The sequence below is a fragment of the Pelobates fuscus genome, chromosome 9 (assembly GCF_036172605.1).
Source record: "Pelobates fuscus isolate aPelFus1 chromosome 9, aPelFus1.pri, whole genome shotgun sequence".
Classification (NCBI taxonomy): Eukaryota; Metazoa; Chordata; class Amphibia; order Anura; family Pelobatidae; genus Pelobates; species Pelobates fuscus.
This window is the reverse complement of record NC_086325.1, coordinates 171,078,415-171,100,599: the sequence shown is the minus strand read 5'-3', so window position 1 is coordinate 171,100,599 and position 22,185 is coordinate 171,078,415. Positions and strand designations below refer to the sequence as shown.

Sequence of the window (22,185 nt, the reverse complement as noted above, 5' to 3'; positions counted from 1 at the left end):
TCAATCAGCAGTGGCCAAGGCCTGTAAGGTATTGTCATGCATTAAAAAGGGGCATTCATTCTCAGGATAAAAATATAATTTTAACAAATTAATGGTAAAACCTTGAATATTCTGTGCAATTTGGGGCACCTGTTCTAAAGAAGGATATTATGACACTAGAAAGAGTGCAGAGGCGGGCTACAAAATTAATCAAAGGAAAGGAACATTTTAGAAGAAAGGGTAACAAATTTAAACCTATTTAGTCTAGAAAAACGTCGCCTGAGGGAGGATATGATAACATTCTACAAATATATTCGGGGCCAATACAAACCATTGTGTGAAGATCTATTCACAAAACGGACTTTACATAGGACACAAGGTCATGCGTTTAGACTGGAAGAAAGGAGATTTAGTCTAAGGCAAAGGAAAGGGTTTTTACAGTAAGAACAATAAGGATGTGGAATTCTCTGCCTGAAAAGGTGGTTTATCAGAGTTTGTAAAGATGTTTAAAGGGACACTATAATCACCAGATGATCACCAGATCTGGCGAGTAGAATCTTTCCTGAAAGAGGCACTGTCATTTATGGCACTGGCTGCTCACTGTTTAGGGATAATTGCTCTGACCACAGGAAATGAAGCACACTTTGCTCCTCCGCTGGTCAGAGATGGTCAGGCGTAGGAAACCTCCATAAGACAAAGAGTCGCTACTGTGTCTTATGTTTTAAAGAAAACTAGAGCAGACAGGAAGAAATGAAGAACAGATCCTGAGAGAGGGACAGTAGAGGAATTGATTAAAGAAAGGTAAGTTTGGCATGACAGTGCCGCTTTAAGGCTTTTTGCAGTAAACACTAGCTTTTCAGAGAAAATGCAGTGTTTACATTACAGCCTTGGCATACCAGCACTGGCCACTGCTCAGATGGCTGCTAGAGGTGTTTCCTGGGGCAGTGCTGCGCAGTGTGACTGACATTCAGTGTCTCCACCCTCTGCATGGAGACACTGAACTTTCCTCATAGAGATACAATGATTCAATGAATCTCTATGAGGAGAATGCTGATTGCCCATCTGTGTATTTGACTTGTGCTGGCTCTGCCCCTGATCTGCCTCCTTGATAGTCTTGATAGCCAATTCTATGGGGAAGCATTGTGAGTGAATCAGAGAATCACTTCTGATGATGTCAACCAAGCAGGCAGACCAGGGGCAGAGGCAGCCGCTGCAGACTTGAACAAACGTAAGATTTTACTATATTTAGGGGATGCCAGGGGAGCTAGGTGGTGGTTTTAACACTATAGGGTCACAAATATATGTTTTTTTTTGGTTTCAAAATTATTTTTATTAAATATATAAGTGTAATACAGTACAAACAAAAAGGTACAGAAAGGTACAGTTGGCATGACTAGTCGAGTGTGCAAAAGCTTTTTACAAAGTAATTCGGAATTGCTTACAAATGACTGTACAAAAACATCTAACAACTCAGAACTGTTACTGTTAGAGGTTAAAAACATCAGAAACATTGATTTGTAGTCGATGTGAGCTAGCTGTTGATTACTAGATTGGTTGGCTGTGATCTTACTTAAGACCAGAGTAGACAGGGTATGCAGAGAAGACAATAAATATAACATAGTGACTGTATAACACGTGCCTATCAAAAATCTGTGGTAGTGATAGAGGTAGTTAACTGGTCGTGGTCTAATGTGCTCTGCTCGTGACCCTCTCGGTAGTGGTGATGTGAGTGTGCTGGGACATTTGTTCGTGGGATTAACTTGGGTGTATCCTTAACTAAGAAACGTCTCCGTCGGCTAAGAATGTAACCCATTGTCGCCATATCTGCGTATGTGATGTCATGTTTTTGGAGTAGGCGTAGGTAATCACCTCCATCTGCCTGATATTTTCCACTTTTTGGATCCATTCTCTGATAGGGGGAGCCTCGGCCTGTTTCCAATGGATAGGGATTATGAGGTTAGCTGCTATCAGCAAGTGTGTGAGTAGAGTAAGGTTTAGTTTCCTTGAGCTATTCGGAGGGGGCAGAAGGAACAATATTCTGGGGCAAATGGGTAATGTATGTCCGTTATATGTTGTGTTAGAGAGTGGATGCGCCTTCAGTATTTAGAGATAGTGGAGCAAGACCACCACATGTGTGATGAGTGAGCATTGGGAAGCTTACAACACCAGCATTCGTCTTTGAAATCCTTGTGCATATGGCTGTTTTTTTGGGGTGTAATGCCAGCGGGTCAATCTCTTGTAGTTACTCTCTTGAGTCGTTAAGTTCGAAGATGTGGTGTGTGTCCTATTGATAATCTGTTGCCATTGGGAATTGGAGAGCAAAATCGGTAATTCTGCAGACCATTTGTCTGTGAAGATTGGGAGTGTTTGGGTTTGATTTGTTTGCAGGAGTTTATACATTGTCGATAAAGTTTTTTTCTTTAAAGAGTGTGATTGACACAATCGTTCAAATGGCGTGGTATCTCTTGCTCCTTTAGGGAGTAAAGAAAGGCGTCGGACAAAGTGGCAAATTTGGTTGTGAAACAGGTGGTGAGTGCTTGTGAGGGAAGAATCAGGGAGTAGGTCTCGTATATTTCTAATCGCATTTTCTTGGGTGACATCCTTCAGCGACAGGTAGGAGGACGTCTTGGTTAGCGGTTGCGCCCATTGCGGTGTGTCTATTTGTAAGAGTGGATTATGCGTTATCGGATATAAGGGCGATGGATAGGGTGCTATATGTAGACGATTGGCTACAGAGGCCCACGTTTTGAGTGTGGCTGTTATTGTGGGGTGTTGCCTGTGGGACAATAATAACTGCCCACTCTCGTGCCATGGGATTGTGAGGATGGGTGCCTTCATAGAAGCCTCTTCTATTTAAACCCATTGATGAGACCTCCGTCACAAATATATGTTTGTGTTCGATTTAATTGCTGGCCATAAAGTGTTCATTAACCCCTTAAGGAGCAAACTTCTGGAATAAAAGGGAATCATGACATGTCACACATGTCATGTGTCATTAAGGGGTTAAACAGCAATAGGATACATACTTTCAAAAACATTACATAAAGGGATATAATTTCTAATTAGGGGGTAGCTTCTTGATCCAAGGAGATATCTGACTGGGGTCCAGACGTATTATTTTCCTAGTTTATTGAAAAATTGGAAGCGCTTTAGACTGTTTTTTTTGCCTTCTTTTGGATCAACAACAAATGCAGATGTGGGGAAGGCTGAACTTGATGGACCCAAGTCTCTTTTCAGTAACTATGTAACTATATCCATGCATCGCTCTCTCTATATCTATATAAGAGATGTTACCTGCAGCAGAGGATTCTGGGATGTGGCATGCCATTCTCCACATGCAGTGTATTTCCTGGTCTGTATAAGCACGATATGGGCAGACTAGGTGGGCCGAACGGTTCTTATCTGCCGTCACATTCTATATTTCTATGTTTCTATGATATGGACACATTGTATCGGTTACTTACATCTCCATAGTCGTATTTGTCATCAGTCCACAGAATGAGACCGACGAAGAAGAGCAAGGTTCTGACTACGGACAGCTGGTACACTGCAATATTCATCCACCTCACGCTGGTCCTGGGGGGACACACTGGTCATTGCATCGATATCCTGAACTAATGCAATACTTTGTTTTACAGGAAATGGCGTTAGAAGATCATATCAGACTGTCATCATGAAATCAATCGCATTCCTCACATTTTAAAAAGAAAGGAAAAGTTCTGAGGAAGGATATGTGTTAAATGGTTGTATATAAAGGCGGTCAGGTTAGCTATGACTGACTGGCAATTAAGTAAAGTGCAGGTCACACTGCACTTTAGAAATAGCGTTAGTGGTATAATCCCCATTTCAGGATATGTCGTATAAAATGCCAGGAAAAAATAAAATAAATAGTAATAATAGTGTGTAGAAAATGATAATGGTACAAATATCTAACCAAAAATCTTTTATTTTATAAATAACACAATATAAATAACCATTTAACGCGTTTCACCGCTGGGGCTTTATCAAAAATGGAATAACCATAAAATAAAGCCCCAGCGGTGAAACGCGTTAAATGGTTATTTATATTGTGTTATTTATAAAATAAATGATTTTTGGTTAGATATTTGTACCACTATCATTTTCTACACACTATTATTACTATTTATTTTATTTTTTCCTGGCATTTTATACTACATATCCTGAAGTGGGGATTATACCACTAACGCTATTTCTAAAGTGCAGTGTGACCTGCACTTTACTTGTGAGTATATTTTATCTTATTTTATTCACCACCTTAAAATACCATCAGAGAGCACTATCTGCTGTTTTATCTCCTTCTCCTGAGAGTTGGACGTACCCCTTGGAGGACAAGCACCAACATATCCTGTAAGCGGGGATTATACCGCTATATGCCTACAAACCCTGAGCTGGCTATAGCTCACCCAAATGTGAGAGCAACATATATATTTTTAATACTGTCACATTAAGTGTATACACTCCGCACGATTGGTCCTTTCCCCTTGTGTTTTCCATATCACGAGACGGTGGGAACTACTACAACAAGAGAACCTACCCCCACAGCGGAATTAGTGACTATACCTATCTTATCTCCTGACACTCATTGGAACTTACCTATTATTCTGTATTTTAGCTTATTTCTCTTTAGATTTTTAGATTTTTATATTTTTATTTTATTTTTGGCGCAACCTTTCTCTCTCTTTACTGTGTATCTTTTATATAGAGGGTTATCCTCTAAAAGGTTGCTGCCTGTTCATTATATTATTAGCGCTAACCTTACCTTTTTGTATAATGTCTATTGTACGGCCTTACCCAGCATCTAGGTTTTAAGTAAGCCCAGCTTACAGGGGCAACCATAACCTTATCATACCACAGCCAATTTTATTCACAACCACACTCTTTATACGTTACATAAGACCGCCAAAGGGCTATCCACTAGAGCATAATGGCAGCCCCTCGTTTGGGCTATTACATACGGCATAGGAATTACAATTTTGGTCACTCTACACGTGGCCCTCACTAGGCCTTCACTCTCATGTTACATACGACCCACCGCAAACAATCCACTACAACTCAATTTCGCCCCCACAGGTGGGCAATTACATACGACCAAGGTCACGTTAGACCACTCATATCCTCCCTATATGGCCCTCCCTATATGGCCATTTACAACTACAGTCACAGACACTTACGTGATCTCCAATATTAATTCCTGCTGGTAAACTAGAATGTCCCACATACATATTTCAGATTCTTCTAGCGGAAGGACGCCCAGCGGGAACTCACCTAGGCACAATATATTTAGGTGTCTCTTCCCTATGCATATATATGTCTTTAACTAGGGTCATCGACATATGTAGTCACCCTGATGCAGCGGCTTACAAGGCTTCTTGGCAATCTCAGGGGACAGTTGGCTATGGGGTAGGTGGCCGGAAGAAGTAAGCCAGAATGAAGGATTCCAAAACTCTGTACACTTCAAAGGCATATCCCATCGTAGCCACAGCAGCAACATGGGGTCATTCATGGGATAGCAGACCGGTTCGAGGTCTCTGACAATTTGGCAATGGGCCATTTCATAAACAAGTCCGGTCTTGTATTCCTTATTATGAATTAATCAGAAAACTAACGTAGGGGAAGCCTGTCACCAATTTTTATCTGGTATGTTCCCACGTACCAGGCATTTACTATACAGCTGCTGACCAGTTTTCTAGTCTTCAGTTTCAGGCATTCAGGAGGTCCCTAACAACGGCCTCACCGATAGCCACGATCGCTCCCCCAGCTCCAAGAATTACCTATGTAATAGAAGAGTTGCTAAGTCACAGCAGGAATTCACACAGTTGGCCCTCAAAAAAACGCACGCTGCTATGACAGAGCTTACTGCATATATCGAAGTTCATGTCACCTTACAAACTGGTTCAAGAATACAACTTTCGGGGCTTTTCGCAACTTTTTGCCACATCAAATAAAATGTCACACAACACTATTAAGTTATATCTCCCGGGCATTCAACATCACGTGTTCAGTTACAAACACCATTCTCAAAACCGCCATATACTTGGCTTTTTTATGGTTTCCTACGACCCTGAGAATGTACCATCACAGGGCAACACGATTCCAAGCATTGCCTACAGTATTCTAACCTGTACAAAATACAGGATCACTATGTATTAAGCTTACCATCAACTAAGACCAGCCAGATGGGTCAGCCATCAGCCTCAGCCGTCAATAGAATTAAGGAATGCATTTGTATAAAGGTCATCGTAATATGCTAACTCCATGTCTTGTGTTTTCGTATAAATATCTTTGATTACAATATATGGGTATTCCTTTTTTGCCCACTTATTTACAGGCCTACCACACACATCGGTTTGGGCACACCTCTACCGACTTTTTATTATTGCGATAAGTATTCTCACTAGCTATTTCATACTATACAGAAATGGCCCCAAACACAAATTGGAAGGCAGGGCCTGAAGTTGTGGGAGGGGCTATGTCCCTTTAAAAGGGACTCCCCCTCCTACCTAACTTAACTACTGGGCGATCATACTTTTGGCCCACCCTCCTCTCCATCTATTCAACGCTATTTAAGGTAGGCCCACCACACACGTCGGTTTCGGCACACCTCTACCGACTTTTTATTATGGTGATAAGTATTCTCACTAGCTATTTCATACTATACAGAAATGCCCCGAACACAAATATACAAATACACACACATATACCGTATACACACAAATACACACACATATACCATATACACACAAATACACGCACATATACCATATATATATATATGCACATATACCGTATATACACACACATATACCGTATATACACAAATACACAAATACACGCACATATACCGTATATACACACACATATACCGTATATACACAAATACACGCACATATACCGTATATACACAAATACACGCACATATACCGTATATACACAAATACACGCACATATACCGTATATACACACACATATACCGTATATACACAAATACACGCACATATACCGTATATACACAAATACACGCACATATAACGTATATACACAATGTTTAATGTTTATTGATAAAGATGCCAAACACATGTGAACAATATCTAAATGCACCAATTGTGTGCAAAGCGAGGCATATAAAAGCTCCCAGATAGAGGGAACACTCAAACACTTCACGTCCTGACGAAGCCGTCTGAACGGAGAAACACGTAGACACGGAAGTACGTCACTAAGGGGGCAGAGCCTGTTTAGAAGCCGGGCGTTTCGAAAAAGCAGCAGCAAGATCAGACGCCATCCGGATCAAGTAAAAAGGCACCCCATATACCGTATATATATACACACCAATACACACACATATACCGTATATATATACACACCAATACACACACATATACCGTATATATATATATACACCAATACACACACATATACCGTATATATATATACACCAATACACACACATATACCGTATATATATATACACACCAATACACACACATATACCGTATATATATACACCAATACACACACATATACCGTATATATATACACCAATACACACACATATACCGTATATATATACACCAATACACACACATATACCGTATATATATACACCAATACACACACATATACCATATATATATACACCAATACACACACATATACTGTATATATATACACCAATACACACACATATACTGTATATATATACACCAATACACACACATATACCGTATATATATACACCAATACACACACATATACCGTATATATATATACACCAATACACACACATATACCGTATATATATACACCAATACACACACATATACCGTATATATATACACCAATACACACACATATACTGTATATATATACACCAATACACACACATATACTGTATATATATACACCAATACACACACATATACCATATATATATACACCAATACACACACATATACCATATATATACACCAATACACACACATATACTGTGTAACGGACCGTTTCACTTACAAGAGGATAAAACCCAGTTTAGGCGATAATCCCCTTTCCAGATGCACAGGCAGCTACTGCAAACACCATTCTCCCGACTGGAACCACACGAACACTGGAACAGCTGAACAAGAAAAGCAGACATCGGCTTACACTCTTGGCAGTCAGCATACAATCCCATTCCCCCAAAGACCGAGACGACACATCGCTTTGAGGGTTAAGCAAGAACTCCAGACTGGGACACCCAGTCTGCCTTTTATTACCAACAAGTACATACAGGACACTCCCAGGGGGAGGATGAAATTAACCAATCACATGGATGTACCTCCCACACATTTCCTCCCCTTAGATTAACACTTAACACAATTATACTGTACACCTTTTTCCCCAATTCCTGGATGTACCCCAAATACATATGATACACCTCCAAAACAGGTATCCCCTGATAGCCCTTATTCAGGGGAACAACATATGCAAGAATCAGCCCATTTGGATAAACGGTTCGGGAGTTATGGGACTTTAAAGTATTGACCGACCGCATGGGTAAAGTATCCGAAAACAGTTCCATGCATTTTGGCCCTGCGGTCGGTCACAAACAAGGGAATGAAAACAGGCGAATTACTTGGGTTATAGAGACTAAGGGGAATTCGCATGAATCCCTTAGTTCGTATGTTTCTTTCTACCGAACGACGGGTCATTCGGTAGTTTCTATACGAAATCCTGGAAGTCTGGAGGTCTCAGCGGTGTTTGCCTAGTCGAGTGTCCGATTTCAGTTCCAGACACTCGACGGCAAAACACCGCTGTTCGGCAGTTAAAGATGGCCGCCGCCACGTGTTGGTTTCCTGAATGGCGGCCACCCAGAGGACACAGAACACATTACATGGATTGCTAATTACCTGTTTGCAACATTGTTGCAAACGGTAATTGGAGGCACACTTAGTCCTGGGTGGTCTGGTTGTTCGGTAGTTTCCTCCATACAATGAATGGAGTGATTCTACCGAACCATCAGATGAATGCTGTACATATATATATATATATATAACCCAGGTTAACTGCATACAAAAATACATACATGACGTGAAAGTATTAAAGGCAGGATTACTGTACTACGCTCCACAGTCTTAAAGGTACAGTAGTCCCAAAAGTTCCAATATGCCCATCGCTGCTTTTAAAGGGCCAGCAGCAGCAATACAAATTGTTACATGCCCAAATATAGTTTTTAAAGTGCAGCATGTCCAGGGGCCATAGTCAGCGGGCAGGAGGCTAGCAACCAGGCCTCTCCAGTTCACAGTGGCGAAGCTGGTTTCGCCACATACTGTATATATATACACACCAATTCACACATATACCGTATATATATACACCAATACACACACATATACTGTATATATATACACCAATACACACACATATACCGTATATATATACACCAATACACACACATATACCGTATATATATACACCAATACACACACATATACCGTATATATATATACACCAATACACACACATATACCGTATATACACCAATACACACACATATACCGTATATATATACACCAATACACACACATATACCGTATATATATACACCAATACACACACATATACCGTATATATATACACCAATACACACACATATACCGTATATATATACACCAATACACACACATATACCGTATATACACCAATACACACACATATACCGTATATATATACACCAATACACACACATATACCGTATATATATACACCAATACACACACATATACCGTATATATATACACCAATACACACACATATACCGTATATATATATATATATACACCAATACACACACATATACCGTATATACACCAATACACACACATATACCGTATATATATACACCAATACACACACATATACCGTATATATATACACCAATACACACACATATACCGTATATATATACACCAATACACACACATATACCGTATATATATACACCAATACACACACATATACCGTATATATATACACACCAATACACACACATATACCATATATATATACACCAATACACACACATATACCGTATATATATACACCAATACACACACATATACCGTATATACACCAATACACACACATATACCGTATATATATACACCAATACACACACATATACCGTATATATATACACCAATACACACACATATACCGTATATATATACACCAATACACACACATATACCGTATATATATACACCAATACACACACATATACCGTATATATATATATATACACCAATACACACACATATACCGTATATACACCAATACACACACATATACCGTATATATATACACCAATACACACACATATACCGTATATATATACACCAATACACACACATATACCGTATATATATACACCAATACACACACATATACCGTATATATATACACCAATACACACACATATACCATATATATATACACCAATACACACACATATACCGTATATATATACACCAATACACACACATATACTGTATATATATACACCAATACACACACATATACCGTATATATATACACCAATACACACACATATACCGTATATATATACACCAATACACACACATATACTGTATATATATACACCAATACACACACATATACCGTATATATATACACCAATACACACACATATACCGTATATATATATACACCAATACACACACATATACCGTATATACACCAATACACACACATATACCGTATATATATACACCAATACACACACATATACCGTATATATATACACCAATACACACACATATACCGTATATATATACACCAATACACACACATATACCGTATATATATACACCAATACACACACATATACCGTATATATATACACCAATACACACACATATACCGTATATATATACACCAATACACACACATATACTGTATATATATACACCAATACACACACATATACCGTATATATATACACCAATACACACACATATACCGTATATATATACACCAATACACACACATATACTGTATATATATACACCAATACACACACATATACCGTATATATATACACCAATACACACACATATACATCCACATATACAGCTGTCCTCAAAAGAAATTTTGAAATTTTGCCATCGATTTTGAAAATATGACTGATCATGCAAATAAATGTCTTTTATTGAAGGATAGTGATCTCATGAAGCCATTTATTATCACATACTTGTTTGGCTCCTTTTTAAAATCATAATGACAACAGAAATCCCCCCAATGGCCCTGATTAAAAGTTTACATACCCTCCAATGTTTTGCCTTGTTACAGACACAAAAGGCGACACACAGGTGAAAATGGCAATTAAAGGCTAATTTCCCACACCTGTGGCTTTTTAAATTGCATTTAGTGTCTGTGTATAAATATGTGTGAATAAAGCCGGTATACATGGACTGTGGCTCTGTTTTTTTATATTAATCATTCGCATGAGATTATATTCATATTTTTATTTGGGTTTTAGTTCTATGTATTTATATTTATTTGCAATATGTGTATATATCTATCGTATGGGCTGATTCCTGTATTACTTTTTCTATTTCTATATGATTTTTTACTCTGGAAGTTTGCATTTAGAAGATTATCCCCCCTTTTTTTTGCAGACTCTTTGTTTATGGGATGATTCATTTATGTGTTATGGCAGCTGTCTCTTTCTCATAACATATATATTTAATGTATGGTTATTTCTTAGGTTGGTATAGTATGTATATATATATATATATATGGATTACATATAATATTTTATAACAAAATCTTCATAAATGTAATGTATTTATATGGAACACTGTTTCTATCTTTTTAAGTGAATATGTGACTGCATTAGATTTTTCAAAGTAAAGTTTTTTTAACAGACTGAAAATGGACTTCTAATATTGACTTAGTAAGGTCAAATGGCCGATTGGATCTCGGCCTCAGGACACATTGTATATAACACGATCTTCAGTGGGAGGAGATTATGCTCGTTTGAGAAAGCCCCGAGAGGCGGGGCGAAACGCGTCACGTGACCACGTGATCGACATACACGGAAGTGATTCCGATACATCCACCGGCGAAAGACACCATTCCGAGAGGGAGGAAGATTGTAGTTTTACTCTCTTCACGGCATCAGATCCCCATATGGTGTGGTGAGCTTGCGGTGGACTTTGTCGTTTTTAATGTTGCTGATTGGAGTTTTTTTTACACACGTTAATAAATCTTGCGTCTGACACAGTGGTCACTGGAGCATTTCTCTTGGATCCCACGTACCCAAGGGGCTGATCCTCCCTGGGCATGATAGCCAGGAGTGGGGCTTATACCACTCTTTACTTGTGAGTCTTTTTCCTACAGAGATAGTTTTATATGTTTTTATAGTAATAACTTTATTGCACTAGGAGTGCTTTCTTTGCCCCCCCCCCCCCCTTTTTTGTCTCCTTTATTATAGTACCCAGCTGTACTTACTGGCAGGCTATAAGTATACACTTGTCAGTGTCTTGTTTTGGATGTTTTTGGGGATTTTAAACTATCACTGTATGTATATTTCTGAGTCACTTTATTAGACTTGAGGTGTCTCTGCATATATATTTTATGCGCACTAGCACTTTTCTCTTCTTGTATTACTGTGTACCATATTACCAGGGTATATTGCTGGTGCTGCTTTTTATACCCATTGTTTGTATATAGAGATTCTGCGCCAATTTATCTATCTTATATTCTGTGTATAAATAGTCAATGAGTTTGTTAGCTCTCATGTGGATGCACTGAGCAGGCTAGATACTGAGCCAAAAGATCTGCTTAACAAGGTATAGAACTTTATAAAGATGGAAAGGGACATAAAAAGATATACAAAGCCTTGAAAATGCCAGTCAGTACTGCTCAATCACTTATTAAGAAGTGGAAAATTCGGGGATCTCTTGATACCAATCCATGGTTTGACCAAGAAAGATTTCAGCCACAACTGCCAGAAGAATTGTTCGGGATACAAAGAAAAACCCACAGGTAACCTCAGGAGAAACACAGGCTGCTCTGGAAAAGGACGGTGTGTGGTGGTTTCAAGGAGCACAATATGATGATGCAGCCTTTACTGCGCCAATGCCACAAAAAAGCTCGGTTGCAATATTCCCGACAACACCTTGACACGACTCACTAATGTTTTGGGGGAGGTGTGAGCTCTAAAGGCACGGGGAATCTTGTGAAAATTTATGAATGCAGCATGTTATCAGATAATACTGGCAGACAATTTGCATTTTTCTGAACGAAGGCTGCGCATGGGACCCGCTTGGACTTTCCAGCATGACAATGACCCTAAGCACAAGGCCAAGTTGACTCTCCAGTGGTTACAGCAGTAAAAGGTGAAGATTCTGGAGTGGCCATCACAGTCTCCTGACCGTAATATCATCAAGCCACTCTGGGGAGATCTCAAACATGAGGTTCATGCAAGACGACCAAAGACTTTGCCAGACCTGGAGGCATTTTGCAGGACGAATGGGCAGCTATACCACCTGCAAGAATTAGGGGCCTCATAGAGAAATATTACAAAACACTGCACGCTGTCATTGATGCTAAAGGGGGCAATACACAGTATTAAGAACTAAGGGTATGCAGACTTTTTAACAGGGGTCATTTCTTGTTTTTCCTTGTTGCCATGTTTTGTTTTAGGATTGTGCCATTCTGTTATAACCTACAGTTGAATATAAATCCCATGAGAAATAAAAGAAATGTGTTTTGCCTGCTCACTCATGTTTTCTTTAAAAATGGTTCATATACCACTAATTCTCCAACGGTATGCAAACTTTTGAGCACAACTGTATATATTATAACATCCACATATACAATATATATATATATGCCGCTTTCACGCTACAACAATCAGAGAATCTGGATCATACATAGTTATCTCTGTTTTCTTTCTCACACTGTGGACACTTAGCTACAGGTTTCTCACACTGTGGACACTTAGCTACAGGTTTCTCACACTGTGGACACTTAGCTACAGGTTTCTCACACTGTGGACACTTAGCTACAGGTTTCTCACACTGTGGACACGTAGCTACAGGTTTCTCACACTGTAGACACTTAGCTACAGGTTTCTCACACTGTGGACACTTAGCTACAGGTTTCTCACACTGTGGACACTTAGCTACAGGTTTCTCACACTGTGGACACTTAGCTACAGGTTTCTCACACTGTGGACACTTAGCTACAGGTTTCTCACACTGTGGACACTTAGCTACAGGTTTCTCACACTGTGGACACTTAGCTACAGGTTTCTCACACTGTGGACACTTAGCTACAGGTTTCTCACACTGTGGACACTTAGCTACAGGTTTCTCACACTGTGGACACTTAGCTACAGGTTTCTCACACTGTGGACACTTAGCTACAGGTTTCTCACACTGTGGACACTTAGCTACAGGTTTCTCACACTGTGGACACTTAGCTACAGGTTTCTCACACTGTGGACACGTAGCTACAGGTTTCTCACACTGTAGACACTTAGCTACAGGTTTCTCACACTGTGGACACTTAGCTACAGGTTTCTCACACTGTGGACACTTAGCTACAGGTTTCTCACACTGTGGACACTTAGCTACAGGTTTCTCACACTGTGGACACTTAGCTACAGGTTTCTCACACTGTGGACACTTAGCTACAGGTTTCTCACACTGTGGACACTTAGCTACAGGTTTCTCACACTGTGGACACTTAGCTACAGGTTTCTCACACTGTGGACACTTAGCTACAGGTTTCTCACACTGTGGACACTTAGCTACAGGTTTCTCACACTGTGGACACTTAGCTACAGGTTTCTCACACTGTGGACACTTAGCTACAGGTTTCTCACACTGTGGACACGTAGCTACAGGTTTCTCACACTGTAGACACTTAGCTACAGGTTTCTCACACTGTGGACACTTAGCTACAGGTTTCTCACACTGTGGACACTTAGCTACAGGTTTCTCACACTGTGGACACTTAGCTACAGGTTTCTCACACTGTGGACACTTAGCTACAGGTTTCTCACACTGTGGACACTTAGCTACAGGTTTCTCACACTGTGGACACTTAGCTACAGGTTTCTCACACTGTGGACACTTAGCTACAGGTTTCTCACACTGTGGACACTTAGCTACAGGTTTCTCACACTGTGGACACTTAGCTACAGGTTTCTCACACTGTGGACACTTAGCTACAGGTTTCTCACACTGTGGACACTTAGCTACAGGTTTCTCACACTGTGGACACGTAGCTACAGGTTTCTCACACTGTAGACACTTAGCTACAGGTTTCTCACACTGTAGACACTTAGCTACAGGTTTCTCACACTGTGGACACTTAGCTACAGGTTTCTCACACTGTGGACACTTAGCTACAGGTTTCTCACACTGTGGACACTTAGCTACAGGTTTCTCACACTGTGGACACTTAGCTACAGGTTTCTCACACTGTGGACACTTAGCTACAGGTTTCTCACACTGTGGACACTTAGCTACAGGTTTCTCACACTGTGGACACTTAGCTACAGGTTTCTCACACTGTGGACACTTAGCTACAGGTTTCTCACACTGTGGACACTTAGCTACAGGTTTCTCACACTGTGGACACTTAGCTACAGGTTTCTCACACTGTGGACACTTAGCTACAGGTTTCTCACACTGTGGACACTTAGCTACATGTTTCTCACACTGTGGACACTTAGCTACAGGTTTCTCACACTGTGGACACTTAGCTACAGGTTTCTCACACTGTGGACACTTAGCTACAGGTTTCTCACACTGTGGACACTTAGCTACAGGTTTCTCACACTGTGGACACTTAGCTACAGGTTTCTCACACTGTGGACACTTAGCTACAGGTTTCTCACACTGTGGACACTTAGCTACAGGTTTCTCACACTGAGGACACTTAGCTACAGCTTTCTTGCACTGAGGACACTTAGCTACAGCTTTCTTGCACTGAGGACACTTAGCTACAGCTTTCTCACCTGTTCACCACAATATTAGGGAAACAGCAACAGAAGCAGCATGGCGCAGGGTTCGGAGAGACCATCTGGCCTTCCAACTCCTCCATCATCCGTGCTTTCCCTCCAAAGAAATCTGTGATCAGGTCCAGGAACTTCCAAAGGGTTATGGAGTGATATCTGAAACAGAGTGAGTGGAGGGGCAGTGAGAGTGGTTGTGCAGGAGCAGTGAGTGTGGTTGTGGATGGGCAGTGAGTGTGGTTGTGGAGGGGCAGTGAGTGTGGTTGTGGAGGGGCAGTGAGTGTGGTTGTGGAGGGGAAGTGAGTGTGGTTGTGGATAGGCAGTGAGTGTGGTTGTGGATAGGCAGTGAATGTGGTTGTGGAGGAGCAGTTAGTGTGGTTGTGGATGGGCAGTGAGTGTGTTTGTTGTGGAGGAGCAGTGAGTGTGGTTGTGGATGGGCAGTGAGTGTGTTTGTTGTGAGGAGCAGTTAGTGTGGTTGTGGATGGGCAGTGAGTGTGGTTGTGGATGGGCAGTGAGTGTGTTTGTTGTGGAGGAGCAGTGAGTGCGGTTGTGGATGGGCAGTGAGTGTGTTTGTTGTGAAGGAGCAGTGAGTGTGGTTGTGGATAGGCAGTGAGTGTGGTTGTGGAGGAGCAGTTAGTGTGGTTGTGGATGGGCAGTGAGTGTGTTTGTTGTGGAGGAGCAGTGAGTGTGGTTGTGGATGGGCAGTGAGTGTGTTTGTTGTGGAGGAGCAGTTAGTGTGGTTGTGGATGGGCAGTGAGTGTGGTTGTGGAGGAGCAGTTAGTGTGGTTGTGGATAGGCAGTGAGTGTGGTTGTGGAGGAGCAGTTAGTGTGGTTGTGGAGGAGCAGTTAGTGTGGTTGTGGATGGGCAGTGAGTGTGTTTGTTGTGGAGGAGCAGTGAGTGTGGTTGTGGATGGGCAGTGAGTGTGCTTGTTGTGGAGGAGCAGTGAGTGTGGTTGTGGATGGGCAGTGAGTGTGTTTGTTGTGGAGGAGCAGTGAGTGTGGTTGTGGATGGGCAGTGAGTGTGTTTGTTGTGGAGGAGCAGTGAGTGTGGTTGTGGATGGGCAGTGAGTGTGGTTGTGGATGGGCAGTGAGTGTGTTTGTTGTGGAGGAGCAGTGAGTGTGGTGGTAAAAGACGAGGATAGTGTGAATATTGTTCCATAACTTACATTGAAGCAACAAAGTTGCAAATTGAGGAAGACCGAGGGATATAGAGCCCGATGATGGAGGAAATACAGAAAACCTGGAGAGAGAGAGAGAGACCCAATAGTAATTAGTCACTTCACTTTTTTTTTTTTAAGTGAGATGTATTTTATTAGAATGAAACATGAGCGGTGGGTGGGGGCCCTAAATACCATTAGGGGGGACGGACCTAATGTCCTCCCCCCCGGCCCCCACCCCTGAGCGGCGGGTGGGGGCCCTAAATACCCATAGGGGGGGAACCTAATGTCCTCCCCCCCGGCCCCCACCACTGAGCGGCGGGTGGGGGCCCTAAATACCAATAGGGGGGGCCTATTGTCCTCCCCCCGGCCCCCACCCCAGACCTAAATTGGTCTTTCAGCCAAATGTACTAATACTAAGTAAAAATGACTTGGTATTAGTAAATTTTGCCTCTACTCGCTATACCGCAGCCTTAGCTGCTCACTGTGAAAATGAATAAATAAATATATATATATAAACATTTCCCCTCCCCCTCCAGCCCCCACCCCTGAGCAGCGGGTGAGGGCCCTAAAGTAAAATAATGGGGGGGGGGGGCACGACCTATTGTCCTCCCCCCTGGCCCTGCAGAGCTCAGTCTGCGCTGAGCCCTCTGTTACAAATTGCTATTTGTAACTGGCCCTTTAAATGGAAAATTGCCCTGCTTCCCTGGATTGTGGAGAAGCCTATTTGCCAGCCTCCTTCCTCATGACTATGGCCCCTGGAAGATTGTGCCCCTGAAAACTTATTAACTTTTATTGGGTGTGTATGGCCCTTTAAGAACCGTCCGGGGGACATATTGTGACTTTGTTGAACAATGCCCCTTTAAGACTATGTCCCCAGACCTGTAAAATAACTTGTTCCTGGCTCTCTCCCACTTGGTTCAGTAAATGGGGCTTACTGAACCAAGTACCACACAGGCGGACCACCCAGAAGTTAAAGTGTGCAGGCAATTGACCTCCCAGGCTGTGAGGTTACTGCCGGTTAATTGGCGACCGCTGGGTGGCCGCCATTCGACAGCCGAACACGTGGCGGCGGCCATCTTTGTTCATGCGAACGCGGTCAGCGGTGTATGCTAAAGATTCTGTGGAACTAAAAATCGGATGCGCAAATACACGAACACCGCTGACCCTCACCTTCTTCCATCCTGAACTTTCTGCTCCAGAGACTAAGTCCCGTTCGAAGATGGGACTTAGTCGTTTTTCTGCATGAAATTGACCGACCGCACAGCCCAAATCTATGGAACTGTTTTGGGCAGGAAATTGTGCTTGCGGTCGGTCATAAAGGACTTCCGACTAACTTTTGATCTGCTGGAGGGATTTGGCTGATTTTTGGAAGTGTTTATGTTTGAAATATGCTGAGTTTAAATGTGTAAGTTTTATGGAGATTGAATGTATGGTTTTAAAGTTACAGTGTATGGGTGAAAACTGTATTTTTACTGTCTGTGATAATTATGTTAAACCATAATTATATCACAGACAGAAGGGAGGATTGTGTGTGTAATTACTGGGAGTGGTTTCAATGATGTACGTGTATGATTGGTTGTTTTGTCCCTCCCTGTGGATGGTAATAAAAACCAGGCTGGGTGTTCCAGCACCTCAGACCCTTGCTGACCCTCTAACTTGCAGCCTAGACTCATGTTTGTAGGGGACAGCTATTCCCTTATTCTTCTTTAGGGCCCCCACCTGCTGCTCAGGGGTGGGGGCCGTGGGGGAGGACAATAGGTCCCCCCTCCTTATTGGTATTTAGGGCCCCCACCGCTCAGGGCTGGGGGCCGGGGGGCGAGGACAATAGGTCCCCCCACTTATTCTTCTTTAGGGCCCCCTCCCGTCGTTCAGGGGGGAAACTTTTTTTTGTTTTTACAGTGAGCAGTCACTGTTTAATAGACATGGCCCTACTCGCGGTATAGGGGCATAATTTACTAATACTAAGTAATCTTTACTTAGTATTAGTAAATTTGGCTGAAAGACCAATTCAGGTATTTCATTCAGCCTTTTAGTAGATAGCTCCCTAATACCGTGAGAATTATGGAGTTATCTACTTATTCATTCCTGTCATTACACTGACTGGCCAAGTAACTTACATTTTATATGAATGTATGTTACTTGATTGTTGTAAGTGTTGCAAATGCTTACAGCTGAATCCTGGCTATGTTTGTATACTTTTTATTTAAACTGGTATACAGTGTAACATTCTTCATTCTTCCACTGGGTAGGTATATTAGTACTTAGGCAATACTGTGCTTCGGCACATCGGCGCTTCGGAAATTCGGCAATTTTGGAACTTGTGCAATTCAGCTATTCGGACATTCGGATGTATCAGAATGTCCGAATTGCCCGAAATTCGTCCGAATTGCCATACGGAACGAAACGAATCGCACATGTATATTTATAAATATACTATAAACTTAGTCAAATTGCATTGTTGGGCACGTCTCTCAGATAGGGGGGTTTCTTCAACCACCCCTCCCCCCCATTACCCGTCCGTCTCACTCTCTGACCAGTAAACTAACGTCACAGACACAGGGCATCATTGTGCAGCAGGAGGAGAGAGAACCCACACTGGCGTCCGCTCTGCATTATCACATGGTGCAGGAGGATGTGACAAGGCGAAAAGATCTTCCAACTGCAAATGTGTAAATCTGTCAGACACGCCCAATGAACTTTTACAGCATTCCTAGGGATAGGACACTGATTGCCTAGATCAGTAACCACCCTAGAGTGGGTGTGAAAAGCATAACAAAAAAGGAGCCAGTAAATATGTAAAAACAACAACTTTACAATTGTTTAAAAGTGATATCTCCTTTCTTACCAAAGCATATTACTGTCGGCACCCCTTAACTGCCGGAGCCCTGTATAGAATACTAAACCCTTTCACTGCAGGAGCCCTGTATAGAATACTAAACCCTTTCCCTGCCAGAGCCCGGTATAGAATACTAAACCCTTTCACTGCCAGAGCCCAGTATAGAATACTAAACCCTTTCACTGCCAGAGCCCAGTATAGAATACTAAACCCTTTCACTGCCAGAGCCCGGTATAGAATACTAAACCCTTTCACTGCCGGAGCCCGGTATAGAATACTAAACCCTTTCACTGCCAGAGCCCAGTATAGAATACTAAACCCTTTCACTGCCAGAGCTCTGTATAGAATACTAAACCCTTTCACTGCCAGAGCCCTGTATAGAATACTAAACCCTTTCACTGCCAGAGCTCTGTATAGAATACTAAACCCTTTCACTGCCAGAGCCCGGTATAGAATACTAAACCCTTTCACTGCCGGAGCCCGGTATAGAATACTAAACCCTTTCACTGCCGGAGCCCTGTATAGAATACTAAACCCTTTCACTGCCGGAGCCCGGTATAGAATACTAAACCCTTTCACTGCCAGAGCCTGGTATAGAATACTAAACCCTTTCACTGCCAGAGCCCGGTATAGAATACTAAACCCTTTCACTGCCGGAGCCCTGTATAGAATACTAAACCCTTTCACTGCCGGAGCCCGGTATAGAATACTAAACCCTTTCACTGCCGGAGCCCGGTATAGAATACTAAACCCTTTCACTGCCGGAGCCCGGTATAGAATACTAAACCCTTTCACTGCCGGAGCCCGGTATAGAATACTAAACCCTTTCACTGCCGGAGCCCGGTATAGAATACTAAACCCTTTCACTGCCAGAGCCCTGTATAGAATACTAAACCCTTTCACTGCCAGAGCCCTGTATAGAATACTAAACCCTTTCACTGCCAGAGCCCGGTATAGAATACTAAACCCTTAACTGCCAGAGCCCTTTATAGAATACTAAACCCTTTCACTGCCAGAGCCCTGTATAGAATACTAAACCCCTTAACTGCCGGAGCCCTGTATAGAATACTAAACCCTTTCACTGCCAGAGCCCGGTATAGAATACTAAACCCTTTCACTGCCGGAGCCCTGTATAGAATACTAAACCCTTTCACTGCCGGAGCCCTGTATAGAATACTAAACCCTTTCACTGCCGGAGCCCTGTATAGAATACTAAACCCTTTCACTGCCAGAGCCCGGTATAGAATACTAAACCCTTTCACTGCCAGAGCCCGGTATAGAATACTAAACCCTTTCACTGCCGGAGCCCTGTATAGAATACTAAACCCTTTCACTGCCGGAGCCCGGTATAGAATACTAAACCCTTTCACTGCCAGAGCCCTGTATAGAATACTAAACCCTTTCACTGCCAGAGCCCTGTATAGAATACTAAACCCTTTCACTGCCAGAGCCCGGTATAGAATACTAAACCCTTTCACTGCCAGAGCCCTGTATAGAATGCTAAACCCTTTCACTGCCGGAGCCCTGTATAGAATACTAAACTGTGGCGAAACCAGCTTCGCCACTGTGAACTGGAGAGGCCTGGCTGCTAGCCTCCTGCCCTGCGACTACGGCCCATGGACATATTGCTCTATAAACACTATATTTGGGCATGTAATAATTTATATTGCTGCTACTGGCCCTTTAAAATCAGCGATGGACATATTGGGACTTTTGGGACTAATGTCCCTTTAAGACTTTGTAACATATCACAGTAATACTGTCTTAAATATTATGTAGGTATTTATGTGTTCAGTTAAACTGGGGATATGTAGAAATTGGTGTTTTATGTGTTAAATGTATCAGTATGTAAGTTTATGTCTTTTACTGTCTTTTTGCAACCATGTGGTTAATGGAGTCTGACTCTAGTCCTAGATAATTGGATTACTTCTCCAATTATCTCCAGGGCAGAAGGGAGGAAGCCGGGATGCATTGTGGGGGATGTTTTACTTCTGTTTGGGCCAGATTGTGCCATGCTGCAAGCCAGGGCCCAAAAGATACTTTTAGTAACTTTTAAACCCCTGGTCGGATTCATGCCATTTTTTAATATGTTGTTCCCCTGAATGGATTGATTGTGGATATGTATTTTTATGTGAATGTGATGTATGGTTTTAAAGTTATGA

At 41.8% G+C, this 22,185-nt stretch overlaps 1 protein-coding gene across 2 annotated transcripts in view; it reads right to left on the bottom strand.

Moving 5' to 3' along the window:
• Nucleotides 1-22,185, bottom strand: part of LOC134573396 (organic solute transporter subunit alpha-like) — a 49,947-nt gene that overhangs the window by 12,441 nt on the left and 15,321 nt on the right. For both annotated transcript variants that reach the window (XM_063433141.1, XM_063433140.1), the window contains exons 3-5: nt 17,194-17,267; nt 16,031-16,186; nt 3,444-3,555 (exon numbers count right to left, since the gene is read on the bottom strand). In XM_063433141.1, the coding sequence (XP_063289211.1) occupies nt 3,444-3,555; nt 16,031-16,186; nt 17,194-17,267 (342 nt within the window). The remainder of the gene's footprint in view (nt 1-3,443; nt 3,556-16,030; nt 16,187-17,193; nt 17,268-22,185) is intronic.